The sequence below is a fragment of the Eptesicus fuscus genome, chromosome 15 (assembly GCF_027574615.1).
Source record: "Eptesicus fuscus isolate TK198812 chromosome 15, DD_ASM_mEF_20220401, whole genome shotgun sequence".
NCBI lineage: Eukaryota > Metazoa > Chordata > Mammalia > Chiroptera > Vespertilionidae > Eptesicus > Eptesicus fuscus.
The window spans coordinates 70801028-70822327 of NC_072487.1; the positions used below are offsets into that span (position 1 = coordinate 70801028).

General features: G+C 40.6%; 1 protein-coding gene across 4 annotated transcripts in view; it reads right to left on the reverse strand.

Annotated features, from left to right (window-relative positions):
- DENND1A (DENN domain containing 1A) overlaps window positions 1–21300 on the reverse strand; it is a 463104-nt gene that overhangs the window by 242584 nt on the left and 199220 nt on the right. For all 4 annotated transcript variants that reach the window (XM_054726915.1, XM_054726917.1, XM_054726916.1 and 1 more), the window contains 2 exons: window positions 4515–4584; window positions 1581–1661 (listed from right to left, as the gene is read on the reverse strand). In XM_054726915.1, the coding sequence (XP_054582890.1) occupies window positions 1581–1661; window positions 4515–4584 (151 nt within the window). The remainder of the gene's footprint in view (window positions 1–1580; window positions 1662–4514; window positions 4585–21300) is intronic.

Genomic DNA, 21300 nt, shown 5'->3' on the forward strand with positions numbered 1-21300 from the left:
TCCTTGAGGCCTGGCAGCTACTCAGGGGAAGGAGTGGCCCTTCTTCCCCAGCATCTGGTGACCCAGCCAGGCTACTCCACAGCTACCTGTCGGATGTCATTACAGACTGAAGTGGTGAGATCAAGCTTTTTAGAAAAAGGGACAGCGGCAAAGGCAAAGGTGGCTTAGCTGTGCGGCGATTAGTGAGGCAGGTTTAAAGCTCATTCCTTCATCTTCCCAACAGTCTTCCTTACATGAATTTCTGCAATAAAGTTCCTTTCCTTCCCATGCTCTATTAAAGTGAGTAAAAACCTCTACTAATTCCTTTTTACCTTCCTTCTTTCTCCCTTTCTTTCAACACTTATGGCCGAGTGGAAACAACATAGGCTTGGAAGGTTAGCCCTGGATTTGAAAACCCCAATCTTCTCACAATTAACCACATAACTTTGGATAGGCAAGTACATTTTCCTCTCTAAGCCTCATCAATGAAATGAGAATGCTAATATCTACTTGTAATTGTTGTGAACATTAGAAAGGCATACTTAGGCACATATTAGGAACTTAGTAAATAATATATTATTAGTTACTGGTAATAATATTGCTTTCAATTTGATCATCATGAAAAATCCAAACCCCTATGAGATATGTCCATTTTCTTTAAGAGGGCAAATACCAAGATAATAACCACTGAAGACCAATACTGTACCTGGTTCTAGTGAAGCTGAAAGACAAAACTTTTTAAACGTTCAGACCCCACAACATAAGGGAAATAGCCCCTGTATAATCAACAGCTGGCCAAAGCATGTCCATCTGAGAATACTAATGGAGGTGGTGACAAGGGTTTGACCCAGGGAATTGGAAGATTCTAGTAACTGAAATATGGAAGCATACATAAGACTCAGATCATGGGCAAAACTACGATGAGGAGTGAAATCTCCCAATTTGCAGTTCAGAGGATTTTCCACCCTAGCACACTACAGAACATGCAGCATGTACATAAAAGAGCTCAAAGAAGTTATTAGTGTAGGCCAGGAACTATGCCAGGCACTCTCTATCCCTGTTCTCAGGGACATACAGTCCATGGGGGGATAGGAAAACAGATAGTCCAATGTGGCATGACTGAGTACTGCTAAGTGTACAAGATGCTTGAGACAAAAAAGAAAATCTTCAAGCCTGGTGGGTATTGAGGAGGATTTCTTGGAATTAAATCCGAGTTGAGTTCTGAATGATGAATATGGCGTGCCCTAGTAAATAGGGGAGAAGTGGTTTTGAAGGCTCAGAGGGCAGCAAGATGGGCTTCAGCAAAGGGACATTCACAGCAATGCTGGGGGGCAAAACGTGAGGCAGGCCAGGAGATGCTACTGATGGGATGACAGCCAGGAAGAGAGGATCTGAGGACATTTGGGACCCACTGCTCATGGAATCCTAGAGAAAGGAAGAAATACAACTCCCTGGCCTGCCTTGAGCCCAGAGGTCTCAGAGAACTCGGGGTTAGGGTGTGGAAGGTGCAGATAACAAAAGACGACCCTGTTCAGCTAACTCCTTCTTACTGTTAATAGTGAAATGGTTATTCAGTGATGGCTGATGTTCTGCCCACTTACCACGCTGAGATGAACAGACACTCCTGGGTCAGGGATGGGAAGTTTGTGCAGAGTTTCCAGAAGCTCATTCCACTGACTCTCCTGAAAGAAATAAAAGGCCTCAGTAACCAAAGCAAGGCTGAGCCCTTAGTCAGAGACCTGCAGGGAGGCCTGGGCACACAGTAAGCTGGGGCTCCTCATGACTGAGGGGCTGGGAGGTACTGGCCCCAGGACGGGAACAGGTTTGATATTTAAGGAGGGTTGGACAAAAGACACTGCTTATGGTTCAATATAAGTGCCAACTAGATCCTCCCACACCAAGTTTGACATTTTCTACTCAGTGAGACACCTACCATGGCCGCCTTTTATGGATCATGTACCATAAGCTCTCAGCAAATCTATCCTCTCAACTCCATAGCAACAACTTTTAAATGCAAACAATCCTTGCTTACAGGTCCGGGGGTGGTGGGGAGAAATAACGATGACACTATAGATCTTGTCTTCATCATCATTACCCTCAATTAATTTTATTGAGTGTTCACTGGGTACACATGGCAGTCTCCAATTATGGAAAGTTAAAAATGAACTACGTACAACAGCATGCAAGATAGGATGATGGCTGTGCATTTTAATTAGTGAAATTAAATACAAAGCAGTGCAAATTATTCGACTGAAAACAGAGTCACCTTTAAAATGCTCAAAAGAACACTGCTTACAGAATTATCCAAAAGCCATTTCTCTCATTCTGTGGCATTCTTTGTTAATATAACAGTAATAAGCTCACACTTGTATCCTTTTTTAAAACCTAAATGATCCTCACAACTACCCCACTTTACAGACTGAAAAACTGAGGCTCTGAAGGGTGAAGCCACTTGGCTCAAATCCACCAGTTAGTTAGTAACTTGCTCAGCCAGGAGCAGAGCCCTCGCCATTGCTTGGCAGCTGATTTTGGTAGTGAATTACAAGGAAAGTAAAAGAGGATGAGTTCAGATTAAAAGCCTGTTTCAATCTGAACTGATAAAATACTCAAGTTTCTCACAAAGGAGAGAAATGTGTAAGTGCATGCATCAACATGTTTAAGTTTGTTCTGAAACAATTTCGAATTTAAAGAATAATTGTAGGACAGTACAAAATGTTTTTTTTTAGTTTCTGAACTATTTGAGAGTGATTTGCTAACATTCTACTCCATTATCCAGAAATACAAAAGAACACTCCCCTACATAACCACAATTAATCATCAAAATCAGGAAATTAACATTGATCCATTACCATCTAATCCTTGGAGTCCATCAAGTTTTGTCAACTGTGCCAATCATAGCAAAATAATCCAGCTCAGAATCACAAACTGCCTTTAGTTATGACTCTCTAGTCTTTACCAGTGTGGAACAGTTCCTATCGTTCCCAATTTGTATGAACCTGACAGTGAGACCAGTCATTTTATAGAATAACCCTCAACTGTCTGTTTTCTATTGATTCAGATTCCCCTAACCCCAATATTACTATGGTACTTTTTTTATGGGACATTTCTCAGAACTAATGCCCTATAGAAAATATGAGAGGGAAAATGTCTCTATCGTTTAATAATAATGTATCACTTTAATTTAAAAACTTAGGCCATTTACAAAAAGGAAAATATAGGAAGTTAGACATATGGACAAAAATTCAACTCACTAAAAATCAAAGAAATACAATTAAAACAATGAGACTCGTTCACTTGTTAAATAAGCAATGGATTTCACAAATACTGGCGAGAGTAGAGTGACTCAGGCACTCTGCTAGTAAAGGGTATTTTTAAAGAAAACAGCACAATTCTTTTGGAAAGCAGTTTAGCAAATGTTCTAAAAATGTTTATATCCACTGACCTTACAAAAGCCCATCTGAGATTCTACTCTTAAGGAAACAATCTAAAATGAAGAAAGCACTTTATGCTCAAAGATACTAATGGCTGTAATTATAATAATAAAAAAAATCCCAAATAATAACTCTCAACAATAGAGAAATGTTTCAGTAAATCAAAGTTCATGATATAATGCTATGCAGCCATGAAAAATGTTTACAACAATTTTACTAGCATGGGGGAAATGCTTCGGTTATTAGGGTACCTGGTGAAAATGTGGTAAAATGTGAACTAAAGAAATCTAAATACAGCTCCAGCTGACCCTTGCCATCCATGGAAGATACTTAGCATATTGTTTCTTCCAAAAGCATGGTAAGGTATAGCTGAGCTTTTTAACCAATTTTCAGACCCTTAAGAAAAATACAGTAAAAGCACAACAAAGTGTTATTAAAATGGGAACTCGGACAGCTGGCTAGGTCAGTGATGGGCAACCTTTTGGGCTTGGTGTGTCAAACTTCGCCAAAAAACTGAGCATAACTTGGGTAGTGTGTCACTTTGAGGGAAAAACATTATTTCGCAAATGTTTTATCCTCAGCATGCGGCCGCCTCAGCAGCCGCGTGTCATCAGAAATGGCTACAAGTGTCAGTGCTGACACGCGTGTCATAGGTTCGCCATCACTGGGCTAGGTCAATTGGCCCATTATGTGTTTCACTCACAAATCCCAGCTTTGCAGCATGATATGAGCAATTCAGATTTGTGCCTCAGCAAAATTATAACAATACCTGTCATGAACTTTCAGGGTTGCTTGGGACCATTAGATAATATGAATATTAACTCTGAATGCTAATGATCTATTTATTATATATTTAACTCAAAAAGTAAAGGAAGAAAACATCTCAAGATGCTAGTGACACTTATGGGGGTGGAAGCAGAGTATGAACATGTAGGAGTGGTTTTCTCTTCCCTCCTATTATTTTCTGAATTTCCCAAACTTTCTATAATGAGCATGCATTACATTTTTGGTAAACGATTTGGTGAAATATAGAGCATATATTACTTTTATAATCATAAAAGTTAAATTAAAGTTTACTCGTTAAAAAGAACAGAAGACAAATACCTGTCCTTTTGTCGTGTAATCTGCCAAGATGTTAAGTAGTTTATAAAATACTTCGAACCATGGGAGATAGCTGGGGAAGAAGAGAAAACACATGAAATATTAGTATGCAGGTCAAAACTTTAACCAGGAGTGAATTCAAGACTGGTACATTTCAGTTTTTCTCTACATCCTAAAGAGTCTTCCTGTCGTAGTCTGTGCTGGAAACCCAGACTGGTGAAATGCTAATTATTTCTGGGATTTTAAAAAACTGCCTGGATAAGACAGAGGATTGAATGTTCATTATAAATTATTCCTATGCCTCAGAGCTAGAACAGGTTCATAGAGAAGACATTCAAAGCAGACTCTGCAATCAGGAACTAACTCTGAGTAGCCCCCAGGCCTCTCCCACCACACCCACCCTTTCCAGGAAATCTTCTATTCAAGTTTCTCATGATTAGACACACACAGCCACACACACATGCAGCACTTCCACTGCTGGCAGCTGCAAGGTGTCCCAAAGGCCCCATGAGCCCGAAACTACTCATCTTGTTACACCAAACATTCTATTACTTATTGTATTTATTGTAGGATGAGCACTAACTCTCCATCCCCACTGCCCTCCACCAGGTCTTGACTACCATGTCCCTTTACTCTGATAACAGCGTGCACCTAACCATAGTCCATCCTCTTAGAATATTGCTCTTAGAATGGTCTTTCTAAAATGCAAGTCTAAGTGGCACATTGGATTCAATTCCTGCTGTCATCCCACTGTGCAGGATTTCTTAGGATGGTGTTCGAGTCTCTCTGCTGTCAGGCCCTTGACTGCCTCTCTGGTTGTCTTCTCTCGACTTCCTCACATACGTCCTCTCACTGCCGCCTCACTCTGAGCATGTGCAGGCAGCCTCAAGCCTGCCTCTGCTTGTCTAGACTTGGCCCTTTTCTCCCTCTGACCTTCATGGAAGGTCAAAGGGAGGCCTGGCCCTCAGCGGAGTGCCCAGGTTCTCACACTCAGCCTCAGACTGACTTTTAGTGATTTCCTCTTTCATGCTGCCCTAGGCATGTGCCTACTCTTGTTATAACATTCCACACATCAATGTAACATTCAATGGTGTGTCTGTTTTCTCAACAGACTGCAGGGAGGAAGGATCATGTCTTGCTTTACCTTGTCTTCCCAGGGCCAAGCACACAGACAGAATACCATCAATGCTTAGTGTTGACGCAACAACCAAAATTAAATAAAGACTAACAGCAAAGGCACATTAGTGCCTCAGAATTGCTGCTGAAATATATTCCCCACTCCCAAGAAGTTCTGTCACTTAATTTAAATGGCTTTATTCTCTATAAGAAACTTTCCGAAGCAACAAAGTGTCATGTGAGAAGTGTTGTACCAAGTGCTGGCCCACACCCACAGGTCCGCCCTGCTGAGCTGACAGCGTCCGTTGCTGATAGAGCAGAGGGGAGCGCCGACTCTGCTGGACTCAGTCCTGCCAGGCGGAGGGAAATCAGCGCCCTGCACAGATTACCAGCCACAACGCCGAGGGTAATATATGAAGTGAGGGGCAATCGAGGAGACAGATAAAGTGCACAGCTCCCTATCACTGACGTCTGTCTGAAGCCAGCACATGCTACTGTAAAATTTAAGTAGTTTATCAGAATATACTGATAAGCAACTTAACTTTTCACTTCTAGGACAGCATTATCACTTATGTTAATATGTTTCAATCAGCTCTGGCAGCTGCATATTGACTATTACAGAGTAAACCACTGCTGCCACTTTACACAGCATTCACTTTGGCAGAGAGATGGAAACATTCAAGAGGGATTAGGGAGGAGATAAATTTCTCCCTTCCTAGTCTGTTAAATAAACCTCAGCTCAGTTAAAAGCCATTCTAGTAGAAACAATAAATCCCCTCAGAAGAAAACTCTTGTCCAGATTAGAGGACTCTTAGTAAACAAACTCAACCAAGGATTACAAATTTCTTTTTCCTGAAAGAAAAAAACACCACTATTTAAATCTAGGAACTGAAAATCAGGAAGGAGGATTATAAAAAGCAAGAAGAGAAAGTATTTCTTTGCAAGGAAACAGTTGCCTCATATAAATAAGAGAAAAGTTGAACTCCTTTTAGAAATACTTGAAGTGACCTGGGGCAGGCTGGATTCCCTGATAATTTAGGACTCAGTATGTATGGAAGCAGTTTTTGCCACTATGTCCAACTGACCAGCATAACTTGGGCCGAACCTCCAGCCTCCCTGCCCCCGTCCTGCTATGAGGATGAAGGAAGGTGACGTGGTAGGACCGCCTGGCCCTCAGCAGAATGCCCAGGTTCTCAGCCTCAGCCTCAGCAAATCGATTCTTTTTGGCTATGCTAAGCAGAATCCTCAGCCATAGGTTTCATAGTTACTCTGGAAATCAGCCATTTCTTTCTCCCTTTGGCCTGACCGGACACAACTGTTCTCCACATGTTGTCCCCTGTGCACTGACAGATGAATATCTAGTGATGGCAGCGTTAAGGTCTTGAAACCAAAACCCAGCTGTCTTCTTCTTCAAAGGATCCCTCTTTCCCCTGTTGGGAGGCCAGGGTTCACAGCTGAACTTTATCCAGTGCCGTTTCCTGTACGCTTCATTAGTGCTGGCACAACAGCTCCATGCCGCCTGTGAGCTTGCAGGTGAGGCTACGGAGACCCTCCGCTCCATTTTGTGCTTGTCTGTCATCATAGAGTAAACACGACTTCCCAGTCCAGAGACAGGAAACAAACACCCATTATGCTGCTACTCCCTGGACACCTAAAGGAGCTCTGGCCGTTTTGGAGCCTGCTCCACGTGATACCTTTGTGCTCCCTTTATGCTACTATGCGAGACCTCACCACAGAGCATCATGTGTGGTGGGTTCAGACCAAGGCTGGGGCCCGAAATACAAATACAAAGGGTCCCTGTACTCAAGCAGGCCATAGTCCTCGTGGGAAAAAAGAGGCACATACACAAAAAAGCGCAATATAGTTTGGGTCTAGAGGAGGAGCTGGCACTCTTTCCCAACTATTTTATGTAGCTTAGGCTTTTGATCGATTATAAAACTATAATGGAGCATTATCAAGACCCAATCAGCAGAGCCCTGATCGGAAAAGCCTGCTTCCCAAGCACTGGCCTGGATCCAAGCTTCTCTCACTAAACTGTGTCCCAGGTTTCTTGGTCCCAGGCTCTGCTCTCACTCCCAGGCCTGACATCAAACGAAGAGGCCTTTGTCTGTGTGAGGCAATACGATTAAACCTGAGAGGAGCTCGGGCAGCGCCTGTAGGATTCCTACAAACAGCCTCGCTGAAACGGCCACCTGGCCCCTGTATACTATGCAGGGGCAGGTTCTGGAGATAGTGCATGTAGTCAAATGGCTCACGGTCAAAATCACCTGTGAAAAGGTCTTAAATTGCCTCCTCCATACATCAGACATGGTTTGTGCAGACGCAAAATAGTGGGCCTGAGTTTGAGGAACTGCTGAGTGAAAATCGTCTATGTTGAAATCTGTGAGCTAGGTGAGCTGCTTACTTTTGAGGTGACGTAGGAACTGGGTCCAACTGAGAAAAGACAAGTCACTTTTCTTGCTCCACTGAATGCATTGTCAGGTTAATCATTTCCATTGTCGTGTGCTCATATACTAGTATGTATGATTGACCTTATGTGATGGGATTCCACTTTAGTGTCATGAACAGCCAGCGAGCAGGGTGTGCAGGCTGCAGGGCAGGAGAAGGGGGCAGGGTAGGGGAAGGGCAGAAGGACCAGACTCTAGAGGGCTGCTCATATGTCAAACCGATGGGCCTCCTTAGTCTGTAATCAGCGGGGAACCAAAGGGACAGTTAAAAAAGGAGTAACATCCTGAGCATGAGTTTTCGGAACCAGGTAGAAAGTGATTATTTCTCCCTCATTTTACACCTCAGCACAGCCCAGTGAATCTTAGCCTTATCAGTACCAGGGTCTACTCTGCTATCTTAGAGGAAATCTCAGATAATATAACCAAGTCAGGCCCATTATTTGAAAAAGATCAACATAATGCTCTGGCTCTAATGTAGACAAGAAATAAAAAGAAAAGTTCATTGATAATAAAAGTTTCACATCTAAACACTCGAGCACCATTATATTAGAAGATAACAATGTAGATCCTCCCTGGGAAGGACTCATGGCAGAGCTGCTCTACTCATGTCTAGATAAAGCGTTTCAGGCTAAGAAGAGTGACACGGCATAGGGCCTTTCATTTTCTTGGTGACTTTCCACTGTCTGAGGAGCTCTTTCTTCAAACTCTAACTTGGGTACTCAAGGGGAGGTATTCCTTTTTTTTTGTCCTTCCTATCAACAGATTTTGACAAGATTCGTTGAATGGCAAAGCATTCCTCGGTTAAGGCTTTTTGGCATTGAGTTTTTAAAGCTTTCATATTTAAAAAAAACACAAAAAAAAACCCACAAAACCCGGAATTTAAAAATGCAGAGCAGCATGGCATATACTGGGGAGAACACAGACTTGAGTCAAATAACCCTGGCTGAATCTCTGTTTGGGTACTCACTAGCTGTGACACCTTGGGAAAGCAATCTCTCCAAGACTCAGTTTCCTCTTCTATGAAAAGATATACACCACCTAATGAATGTAAATGATGTGTGTACACACCCAATCTGGCACCAGCAATGCTCTTCCTGCCCCTCTCTGCCTACTAACCCTCTTGCCAATATCAGCTTTGGGAAGCTCTCTTTGACTCTTGTTGTTTGGGTCAGCACTCTGCAGGAATTCCTCATGCCCTGCAGTCGTCAGAGCAGATGGGAAAGCACAAGCTGTGATAAGAAGAAAATACTCAACAACTGATGTGACACTTAAACCAGTAAGTCCCCACTCAGCCCTGGTTTGACCTAACATCAAGCCCTGCTCCTCTGTCAGGGTCTCAATTGTTAAACATCTACAATAAAATGTAAATTGATCACAAAGTAATACTACAAACTCTTGCAAAAAATGCAGGATTTCATGACGCCTTTGTTAGGAGATGTTGAACACCTACTCAGAGTTGAGGCAAAGTGACCAACAAATGAAGACCTGGCAATAAGGAACAAAGAGAAAAATCAAGAAAACTAAGAATGGTGGCACAATAGTCACATCAAGAGAGAATGAATTCAACATCAAAATATTAAAAGAGGCGCCTGCATCTGCAAATTAACCCGCCATCTTTGTTGGGTTAATTTGCATACTCACTCTTGATTGGCTGGTGGGTGTCGTGAAGGTACGGTCAATTTGCATCTTTCTCTTTTATTAGTATAGATGCTTGTTAGTCTTCTCCATTAGTGTCACCTTCTGAGAGCAAAGATCATGACTGTGTATTGACTGTTTCAACTCTAATGTGTGCCTGGCCCATGTCAAACAGTCTACAAATCAGAACTTCCCTGGACAGATGTAACTCATTGCTAAAGTTTCTACTAAGGCTATTACCACTAGAGCTATAGAGCTAACAGTCAACCAACACTTGTTGGAAGGCAGAGCTCCAAATTTAGGCTGCATCATTTTGGTTAGGAAAATAATCCAGAACTAAAAATGATCCCTAGTCCTAACCGGTTTGGCTCAGTGGATAGAGCGTTGGCCTGCGGTCTCAAGGGTCCCAGGTTCGATTCAGGTCAACGGCATGTACCTTGGTTGCCGGCACATGCCCAGTAGGGGGTGTGCAGGAGGCATCTGATTGATGTTTCTCTCTCATTGATGTTTCTAATTCTCTCCCTCTCCCTTACTCTCTGTAAAAAATCAATAAAATATATTTTAAAAAATAAAAATGATCCCTGCCTAATGGATTGCTAGAGTCTGTGACAAATACTTAGAAGAGAATGAGAAAATATTTAAAGTGAGTATTTAAAGTAAATTAAATCCAGGCTGATTATTTTAGTTTGGCAACCTAATTTTTTAAGTGCAGGTAAACCTTTAAAATTGTCAAGAATCCTCGAATCTGTCAGTGTATCAGGCCCAATGTTCCCCACAGGGTCAGCTCCAAACTTCTCCTTCTCTCATCTCTAACACATTCCTCCTGGTCTTCAGAAGATACTCTTCTCTCCAAACTTACTGAAGAGAAAGGCAATACCATGAGCTTTCCTCTCTTCCACTTCTCATATCTTTTCATGGAAAGTAGGAAAGACCCTAGATCTCAACCACACTGCCTTCTGTAAGACATATCTTCTCCCCCATTATACTCAGCAATAAGCACTCCCACCAATATATGTGCGTTGGTCTACAGTTCTCAAACTACAGCCTTAGCACCTAGGTGTACACATTCCTCCCCATGGGAAAAGCACACCACATCTTCCTGAGCTACCCACATCAAACTTCAATGAACATTTCTGTGGAATTAAAAATTGAGGTGATGATTACAGACAGCCCATTTCCACATCATTCATTTTTCCAATGTTGCAATCAGTCATCTAACTATATGTCTGCCACAATTACTAAGACACACCCAATATATGCCTGGCACACTGCAAGGTGCATGGGGAATGAGCACCAGGTCCCAGCATTTGGGGAGCTCACAATTTAATGAGGGAGACAGACATATTGGAAGATAATGTCAGCAGCGCTGGGTGAGCACTCTGATAGAGGTTCATAAAGAGAACAGAGAAGAGGTTCTGGAAAGTCTTCTCACAGGAAGTGACACTTTGCTGCTAACCTTTACACAGAATGCAAAGTCAGGAGACCCACCTGGGTTTGGGTATCAGCTCTATCACTTACTAGCTGTAGCCCAAGTCATGTTTCTCCTTTCCCATGTGTGAAATGGGGATACAATATCCACTCTCACATGGCTGTTATGAGGGTGAACTATATGTGAATACATCCACCACTGTGCATGGAATGGAGTAAGTACTGTTTTTCATGATACAATTGTATTCTTATTGCTAATATGATCATTGCTAATATGATCCTAAATAAAAGACAACCTTCTTTGGGAGACCAGAGCCCGTCTCACCCAATCTTAGCATTCTGCTTTGCTCACAGCTGCTTATCTCAAATTGTAAATTTATTATGGTATCCAGTTAGGCTCAAGAATCTCTGATTTATGTCCATAATTAACATCCCATAGTGATAACTATTATATCTATGCAGGAAAATGTATTGTATGTACTGAATGAATAGAAATATTAATTTGCATTAGGAAAACACACACAAAAAGCTGTCATAAAACATCTGTGCTTATATAAATCTATCCAAACATACAGCTGGATTTGATTTTGGAAACAGGCTCTTTCTTGATGGGTACTCAATAATTGTTGCTTTTAGGGAGTGGGTTTGTCATCTTCTTTTCTGTGACAGTATTACTGTGATTGAGGGAGATTGCTGCTCAGGAGGAAAGCACAGAGGCACTTTTGTTCTCATTGGTGAAGTGTTGGTAACAGAAGATCTTTGTAGTAATGATACTTGTGCTGACAATTCAGCGTAATTCTCAGATATTTTCCATTGAGCCCAGAGAGGGTGATCACACAGGCCTTTCATCATTTCTGAAGAGAGTTTATGATGCTGCCTACTCCTGAATTCATTCACCTGAAAGGTTTTTGGTTTTGTCCCCCCACCCCCACCCCCATTCAGAACATCTTATTTTATGGCTTAAAGTACTACTGTAATATCTGTAATATAATGTAATGGGTTAGTGAGGTTCTAACCAAGGCCCACCTTATGGAAGCTCTCAGAGACTAAAAGAGAAATACATTGTCACTACTGGAAACACACACACACACACACACACACACACACACACACACACACACGGGAAGAAATGGCTACACAAGACGTCCTGCCCTGCTTTCAGTAGTAAACAAGCAAATTAATTATCCCACCGAGACGCCAATTGATATTATTCTCATTTTAGAGCTAGGAATTGAAGCTAATGGGGGCAGGTGGAAAACATTTATCAAGTATTAGGTGCAGGTAAAAAAAAAAAAAAAAAAAGGAAGAAAGAGGCACACAAAGAGAAAGGAGCTGGTTAAATAAAAGTAATTTTTTAGAAGGCAAAGTATTTGGGGCCAAAAAAACCCCCACTAAATAGCACCTACCCCCCAACTGTCTTTACAACAACTCTATGAGATGAGTTATCATCCCATTTTACAGATGAGAACACTGAATCTCAGAGAAGTGAAGTGACGGCCTAGGACAACACAGCTGCTAAAAGCAGAGCTAGACACAAAATTGGCCCAGTATGATTTGTATTCTAATTGCTTCACACGACACAATATTAGCTGTGCAACATGATCAAATAGAATGTTCAGCCCTGAGAAGGATCTGAAATCCTTACCTTGTGGTTCTCACAGTACTGCCCGATAGAGTGAAAGCTTGCATGCCAAAGCACATCGGCTCTAAGTGTTCTGAGTGGTCCAACTTTGGCTGCCTCCCAACAATTCCGTGTATTTTTTTATTCTGCCAACTCCAGGGACACTGGTCATGTGTCAGCTCTTTATTAGTTTAGGAATTAGTGTATGTTTTAGATTCAGAAACACAAATATAAATAGCTTGATTTAAAACGCTTTAATCAAACATGGCCGAAGAGAGATTTTAAGTTTCTAGTCTTCATGTTAAGAACCACTGCTACCTTAGATGTGTATTTTTAAGATCTTATCTAGAAAAACCATGGCCTGTGTCATAGATTCTTAAACAGACTGTGTTGCCGTTTTCAATTTAAAGTATAAAGCTTTAAATATATGCTTATGGTGACAATTAAGGAAATGCTAGATTAGACAGGGCATCAGTTTTCCACAAATAGCACTCATTTATGTTCATTTCCACCCCAGATCTCTCCCTGAATGTTGTATCATTCAATCGCAAATCTCTCTATAAAAGTGTCTGGCTGTCTCTTAAACCCATTTACGCTTTATGCTTCAATGCCTTTCCTTGGCAACTTTTTCCATATGCTTAACTTCTTTCAGGGAAGCAGTTCTGTCTCAATTCACAGAACAGCACACCAATCAACACAGGCAGGCAGGTACAGAAAGGAAGAAGGAGAGACAGGCACACAGAGAAAGTAGGATATGAATGTAGCTGGTCCAATAAAAGTAACATTTTAGAAGGTAAAGAGTTTTAGGCCTAAAGAAAATGAACCTAACACCTACCCCCAAGCAATCAGAGAGCACTGAACTTGAATTTATAACCCAAACACTCTGTACCATATGCAACTTGAGACACACAACTGGTAGCACTACTGGGGATTTATGACTTATGACTTGTTCATATTTAATTTGTAACCAAACACTTCCCCTTCCTCTTAGCTACCTTAGAACTCTTGATTAACTCTTGTTTTCACAGGTCAGAGGTTAAATAAAGGAAGGGAAGCATTCTGGGGTGAGACTGCCCAGAGCACCACATCCAAGAGTGACCTGTGGAAGGAACATTAAAATAAGTGATAAGGCTAGAGATTGTTTGAGACAGCTGATGTTCAAAGACCCCTTTGGGTACGAAGCAGGACCTTAAGGTGAGGGAGCTGCCAACAAAGACAGACAGGAAACTGTTCTCAAGTTACTTTTCATGACAGAGCAACTCTCACCAAGAGGTTTCTCCCAAAATGTTTTTGGAAATGAAACAGGATTTTGAGGTAAGGTAAAGCAGGCATTATTGCAAGCCAAGCAACCCTTCTCCATGCTTCCTTCTACCATAGACATCTGTCTGCCACCAAATTCTCCTACTCAAAGAAAACCTACACTGTTATCTCATTTTGTGGCAGACCTGGGCCAGATTGAGGGAAGCAAATTTATTTGTACAAAATTAATCACACAGAGGCACAGTTAATCTGCTGAACAGGTTATATGTAATCTGTCCAACTGCAAAATTCATCTAGTTCCAAGTACCTTTTACTGCTGGGCTGCTTCTGTTATATCCAACTGATAAAAAATAGTAATAATAGAGACCACCATTTATTCTGGACCTACCAACTACCAGGAGCCTTATATGCATTTGCTTATTTACTGCCCCACCCTTCTGTAAGTGTGTACCATGACATCACCAAGTAACAAATGAAGAAACTGATGTACAGAAAAGGTAGGTAACTTGTTCCAAGTCACACAGCCACAAGGTAGGCCAGGGTCAGATCCAGGTTTGTGTGATTTACTATGCCAGTAGGCATTTTTCTTAAATCAATCTGTCTCAGGAAATGATATCAGTGAAGTGCACATCAGACAGCACTTCACATGTGACTGTTTTCAAATTTCAAAACAGGACAATCATTAAACTCATTTTATAGAAAGCAAGCATTCATTCATTAACTCATTCATTCACTCATTCACTGCCTAATATAAGCCAGGCATTGGGTAGAGAGTTGAATAAGGTGTAACTTCTACTAAGGCAGGTTCTCTGGTGTGAAACTGTTATGGCATTAGGAATGATCTGATAGAGGCAACAAGAACAAAACTTGGGAAATGTAGGATGCAATGGCTGGGTCTCTCTGAAAGGAGGTAAGGTATACATTCCCTCTGGACTACATAACAGACACAGCATGAGACAGGCAATTGCCTCAAGTGAGCCCTGCGGGAGGATGTAGGAACCCAATCCCAAGCAAGCTCAAGAGCTGGGAATCCAGTACAAAGTTGGAATATAAGATGCCATTAGTCACTCTCTGTTGTTACCGTGATAAAATAAAATAAGATAAAATAAAATCCTACCCCTCAGCCACTCCCTTAATGTTTTTTTAAAATATGTTTTAATAGATTTCAGAGAAAGGGAGAGGAAGAGGGAGAGGGAGAGGGAGAGGGAGAGGGAGAGGGAGAGGGAGAGGGAGAGGGAGAGGGAGAGGGAGAGGGAGAGAGAGAGAGAGAGAGAGAGAGAGAGAGAGAGAGAGAGAGAGAAACATCAGTGATGAGAAAGAATCATTGACTGGCTGCCTCGTGCACACCTCCACTGAGGATCGAGCCCACAACCTGGGCATGTGCCCTGCCGGAATTGAACAGGTGAGCCACACTGGCCAGGGCAACTCCTTAGTTTTAAATAATCTTTGTGCTTATGCTTGATTGCATTCTTATAAACCAAGAGAAGCAGTTTGTAATATCACAAAAGCTAAAACTGGCGTTATTAATAACCCCTCAAAATATGGTAGCACAGAAGAAGACAAAGTATTTGGTTACAAATCAAATATGAACAAGTCATAAGTCATATATCCTGAGTTCTGCTATCAGTTGTGTGTCTCCCTCAAAAGAAACCTTAAAAGTTAAACTTTAGAAGAGGCTCAACCAGCAAAGTTCCTACAGAAATAGGTTTCTCTGATATACATTCTTAACTCATAATATGAAAGAGAACAGGAAATAAGCCTTTCAATGAGGAACTACTAAAAGCAGATTATTAAAATGAAGATCAGAAAAATGTATGCATGAATCGCTTTTACTATATCGTCACCAGCATTACCGTAAATGCTGTGACTCAATTTTTTTGGTAATATATTTTAAGTGGTAGTGCTTTATCATGTATAAGATATACACACCTAAACAATGTGCTAAGAGAATGGTTACATAAATTATGTAATTAAAATATATAAATCCAAGCAATAGAAAGTTACACTTTAGAATATTTTTTCACGATATGGGAAAATGCTCCTGACATAATATAGATAGAAAAGCAGCAGCATACATAACTATGTATCATATATAATCATACACACTCATAGAAAGACTAGACGATAAAAAATTAATTGTGGTTATTTCTAGGTTATGGGATTGTAAATAATGTTTCCTTGTACATTCTTTTCTATATTTTCTATGGTTTATGTACTGAGCATGCAAATGACTTAAAAATGTTTTCAAATTTTAAATTATAAAAATTAAAAATTTTTGTCTTTTAAGTATTCATAATTGCAAATACTTGAAAGCAAGCTAAATGTACAATAGTTCACAATATGTTATGAACTATTAAAATGATAGAATATTGTATATTCATTAAAATCAAACAATAGAAAAATATTTTAACATGGAAAAATATTTACAACATATTTAGATATAAAAGCGGGCTCTATAATATGTATAAATAATTTTTCATTTTCATGTTTGTGTTTCCCTATATTCTCCAAACTTTCTATAATAAATATGTATTACTTTTATTACATTTTAAATTAAAATACCTTCCCACTTTCTCTTAAAAAAAATCAACAACACCAACAGCCCATGTGTGATTCCCCTCTGTCTATCAACTTCTAAGTCATTTTGCTTGTGGGAGGGAGGCAGATTGATCAGGCAAAGTAGCAAAGGCCTACTTTTTTGTTTCTTTTAGTATGTTTAATAACTGTGACGACCCAGTTCCCCAACAGGCCCTCTGAATGAAATAGAAGTTTGCACTGTTTAACAAACTGGTCATATGGAGCCTCATGCTCTTTCCATTGCACCGTGTGTTCATGGATCTCTGTTTCAGGGCAGGGGTGGTTGGCTAACAAGGTTTTCAGTGACCTTCCTTAATGTGGGAGCAGTCAGCCTCAATAAACCCTGGTGGGCCTCAGAAAACGGGACATAGTTACTTATCCCTCTTAGTCACTTAAGTTGAGAGGGAAAAGAAAAAGGGTCAGAATCTATTTTTCCCCCATTAGATTTTGAGGCCAAATCTACAAGGCTAGATCCTTCATATAAATATTTAGTAAGCATCTGTATATGCCAGCCTGTGCTAGACAGCCAGGATAAATAAATGAACAAGACACAGTGCTTCTGTCTTCAAGAAACCTAAGTCTCGTGGGGAAGACACACATGTGGACATTCTCACACTGTGATGATGCTGTGATACAGCTGGGCACCAAAAGCTGGGGAACTCTGGGGAAGAGCATATCAACAGTCTGGGCTATCAGCTAAATGAGGAAGAGAAATTAGATGCAAGAAAAGTGTATTTCCATCGGGAGGGAACAAAATATTAGAGGCACAGTAAACTACAAATGGCTTGGAGTGACTGGGTGGGGCAGGATATCTCTCTGTGCGCTTCCTTTTTGGTGGTGGCCTTGGTGGGGGATGGAGAGGGGAATCTTAGCAGAAGATGTGACTAGACAAATCCAAAAAGATCAGCTTGTGAGGAGTCCTATGTGCAAGATTAGAGTTTAGCTCTTTTCCTGAAAGCAAAAGAGGGTTTTAAGCAAGGAGGCATTTGATCAGATTTGTCTTTTTAGAAGATCATTTTAACAACAGAGTGAAAGAATTGAAAGGGGAAGTCTGGAAGCAGATAAATTCAAAGGTTTTAAGGCCCACTTAGCTGGCATAAGTCCTCAAGGAAGAAGGAGGTTCCAAAAGCGATGGCTGCTGCCAGGGCTCTTTTAATTATTGAATACAATAAAGAGAGGATTTGGATCTAAGAGAAGGCAAAGGTTGGCCTGCAGAGTATGCCTCCCTCAGAAGCAGCAGCCACGTGACGTGGTGGGAGAGGGGGTAGAGTTGGACAGCCTGGAATAACAGGTGTGGTTCCCCCACTTACTAGAGGGTGCCCCCTGAGCTGTTAGTTCATCTTTCCAAGTTTGCTTTCCTCTGCAAAAGGGCAATACTTCCTATTTACATAACAAGGCATGGTAAAGAACAAATTAAGCAATTTAATACAAGTAATTTAATGCAAATAATTCAAAGGGCACATCACAGTTCACAGAGCATAGTAGGCACTCAAAAAATAGGTTGCTTCTGTTATGATTGCTAGGCAGGAGACAAGGATTTGCAGTCTCAGTTGGAAGAGTGGTTCAAACTGTATTTTGGATTATTTTAAATGTCTTTAAAATGCTGAATGCCAGAAGCATATGTATATTCTTTACAATTACTCTTAAGATTGTATCTGTCACAAAAGAGTGGGCTAGGGTCAATAGAGATTTTATTAATATCTATCCACTTGACACAAGATAAAGATTTCATTTCAAAGAATAAAAGCAAAGGGGGAAATGACGGGGATCATAAACATGTCACCAATATTTTTTCAATTACTCCTCAATGAATGATTCTTTTCAAGCTAACACTGCAAATAACTCCTTGTGCTTTCCTGGCTGAAGGAATATCATATACTGTTCTTAACTAATTAAATAAGACTTAACCCTAGAAGATTTAGTGTGCTATAGTGATATAAAAGATAGCAACAGTAATGAGACTCTAAGAGCTAGCATTAAATAAACATATGGATGTTAACATTTTTATCTTTCTCAAAAATTTGAACTTAACTTTTATGGGTCTAAAAAGAGAGCAGCTTTATTTAATTTAAAGACCAGTTCTGCACATTGAGCCCTTCATGGGCTGGGAATAAAAATACCTAGTACCTAAGCTATGGCAGGCATTGAACCACACAGTTCAAGGACATTATCTCTGCTCCTCAACTCACCGACTGAGGTGGGTATCTTCAGCTATAAATAACAGATGAAGAAATGGAGGTTCAAAGATGTGAAGAGATTTGCTCAAGTTCACCAAGCTAGTAAAGTGGCAGCAAGGATTTGAAGAAAGGTTTTCTGGTTTTAAAGCTCATGATGCTTTTTCTTTTTTCAAAAATCAATTTTGAATTATAATTTACATACAATAAAAGCCACCCATTCTATGTGAACAGTTAGAGGAGTTTTGATAATTATATACAGCTGTATAACTACCACAATCATTATACACAACATTTTCAGGACCCCCAAAATACTCCCCTGTGCCCTATCCAATCTCCCACACACTACATGGGGTGTCTATTAATGTATATCATAGCTCTTACAACACTAACACCGAGATCATCTGTTTACCACCTGTCTTCCCACCATCTACCTTTTAAAAATTCATTTCTTTTTAACATCAATTAAAATTCATTCTTTTGGGCATACAGTTCTATGGGTTTTGACAAACGCATACAGTAGTGTAACTGCCACAGAACACTTCTGTCACATACCACCTTTGGAGTACTGCCCCTTTGTAGTCACCCTTCCCCCATTCCCAGGACCTGATCTGTTTCCTATTCCTATAATTTTGCTTTTTATAGAATGTCATATAAATAAAATAATACAGTATGTAGCCTTGAGTCTGGCTTCTATTATGATCTTTTAAGCCATACTATATAGTTTAGCATTTTCCCCACTGCTGTCCAATGAAGGACAAGTTTTTTTGTTTTTTGTTTTTTAAAAAAATATATTTTATTGATTTTTCACAGAGAGGAAGAGAGAGGAATAGAGAGTCAGAAACATCGATCAGCTGCCTCCCGCACACCCCCCACCAGGGATGTGCCCGCAACCAAGGCACACGCCCCTGACCGGAATCGAACCTGGGACCCCTGAGTCCGCAGGCCGACGCTCTATCCACTGAGCCAAACCGGTTTCGGCGAAGGACAAGTTTTAATAGCAACATATTCCCATGGGCAATCCCATGTGCCACAACTCCATGGTGCTGGCTGTCGCTCTATCCCAAGTCAGGGGATACTATAGAAATACTTCCAGCACTTTATGCATTAAAATGGTATATCATTCACAAGCTTCATTGGTTATTTATCTACTAACAAATTATTTGAGACACATCTCACATGTGAATGAAGTAAACCAGTTTGTCTACACTGGGGCTGTCATGTATCATACCTCTGTATTATACCAAGTTTTCTCCCAGATAAAAAAAACCATACCCAGCCCATAGTTCTGACCATGATACTATGGGTGGTGACAAGGGTTTGTTCCATGACCCGAAAAAGCAGAACCCAAGTTCTCTGCCCCTGTCCCTACTAGGTGAGGCAAAGGAGGTGTAAGAACAGCCAGTTGATTCAAACTGTTCAATGCTTTCATTTTGTAGCAGAAAGAAACAGAAGTCCAGAGAATAGGAGGGACTTATCCAGAGCCACACATTTGCAGAGCCAAAAGCACATCCCAACAAACCTAGTAGTAGATATCTCTGTCTGTACGGAATGGCTTAGCAATCCCCCAGTATTACTCTCTCCTTTCTTTCTGTTGTACCTCCTGCCAAGTCGTGTGCAAAAGAATATGGTTTCTCTGGTCTAAGAGCATGTATAGTACAGTAGTTACTATCTTTAATATCTAGAATTGTCCTGAAACATCAAATTTTCAATTGGATTCCATGGGAAATCCCCATAAATCCTTACTAACCAGGACTTGAAATGATGTGTTTAGCTCCAAACCCAACAATCTTTTTGTCTACTGTAGATTTTGATATCTATTCAGACATCCATTTGGCTTAGTAGTCTATGGCTCATTGGGTCATCAAACATTTATTAACTGGGAGGCCCTTTGCTGGGTCCTGGGACTAACAAGTGAATCAGACACAGACTCTAGTTTTAAGTTGCTCAGTGTTCAGAGGGGAAAAGACACATAAATCAACAAGTGTAATTACTGAGATAAGTGCTGTGAGATGCAGGCACCAATTATCTCTCTCACATAAGTGTGTGCACACACGTGGCAGGCAACCAACCCCATCAGTTGTGACAGGATTTCTTTAATCCCTAACAAGAGTTGTTAATAATTCTAAAATTAAATAGAAATGGTCACATTAGAAGGTCCTTTATTTTATAGAAGGATAGCTGAATAAAGGCTACCAGAAGCACTGAAACCAATATGATCCCCCAAAAGGGCTGCTTGATTTTATGAACAATTTTATTCTTCCTTTTTCTGTGAATACAAAAAACTGGCACCTTTGTCTGGGTCCAGAATGTAAAATCAGAAAATAAAATGGCAAGTCTTACAGCTGTGAACTTCAATCAGCTCATTACAAACCAAAGAGACATATTTGAATGCATGTTGCTACATTCATTTACCTATTCTGCCAAGCCATTCAATTACACGATTTCAGATTTCATATAAAAAAATCCAACCATGTTTCTTTGAAAAGCTGGTATTTGGAGAAAAGTGATTAGAACAGCATGCTATGATA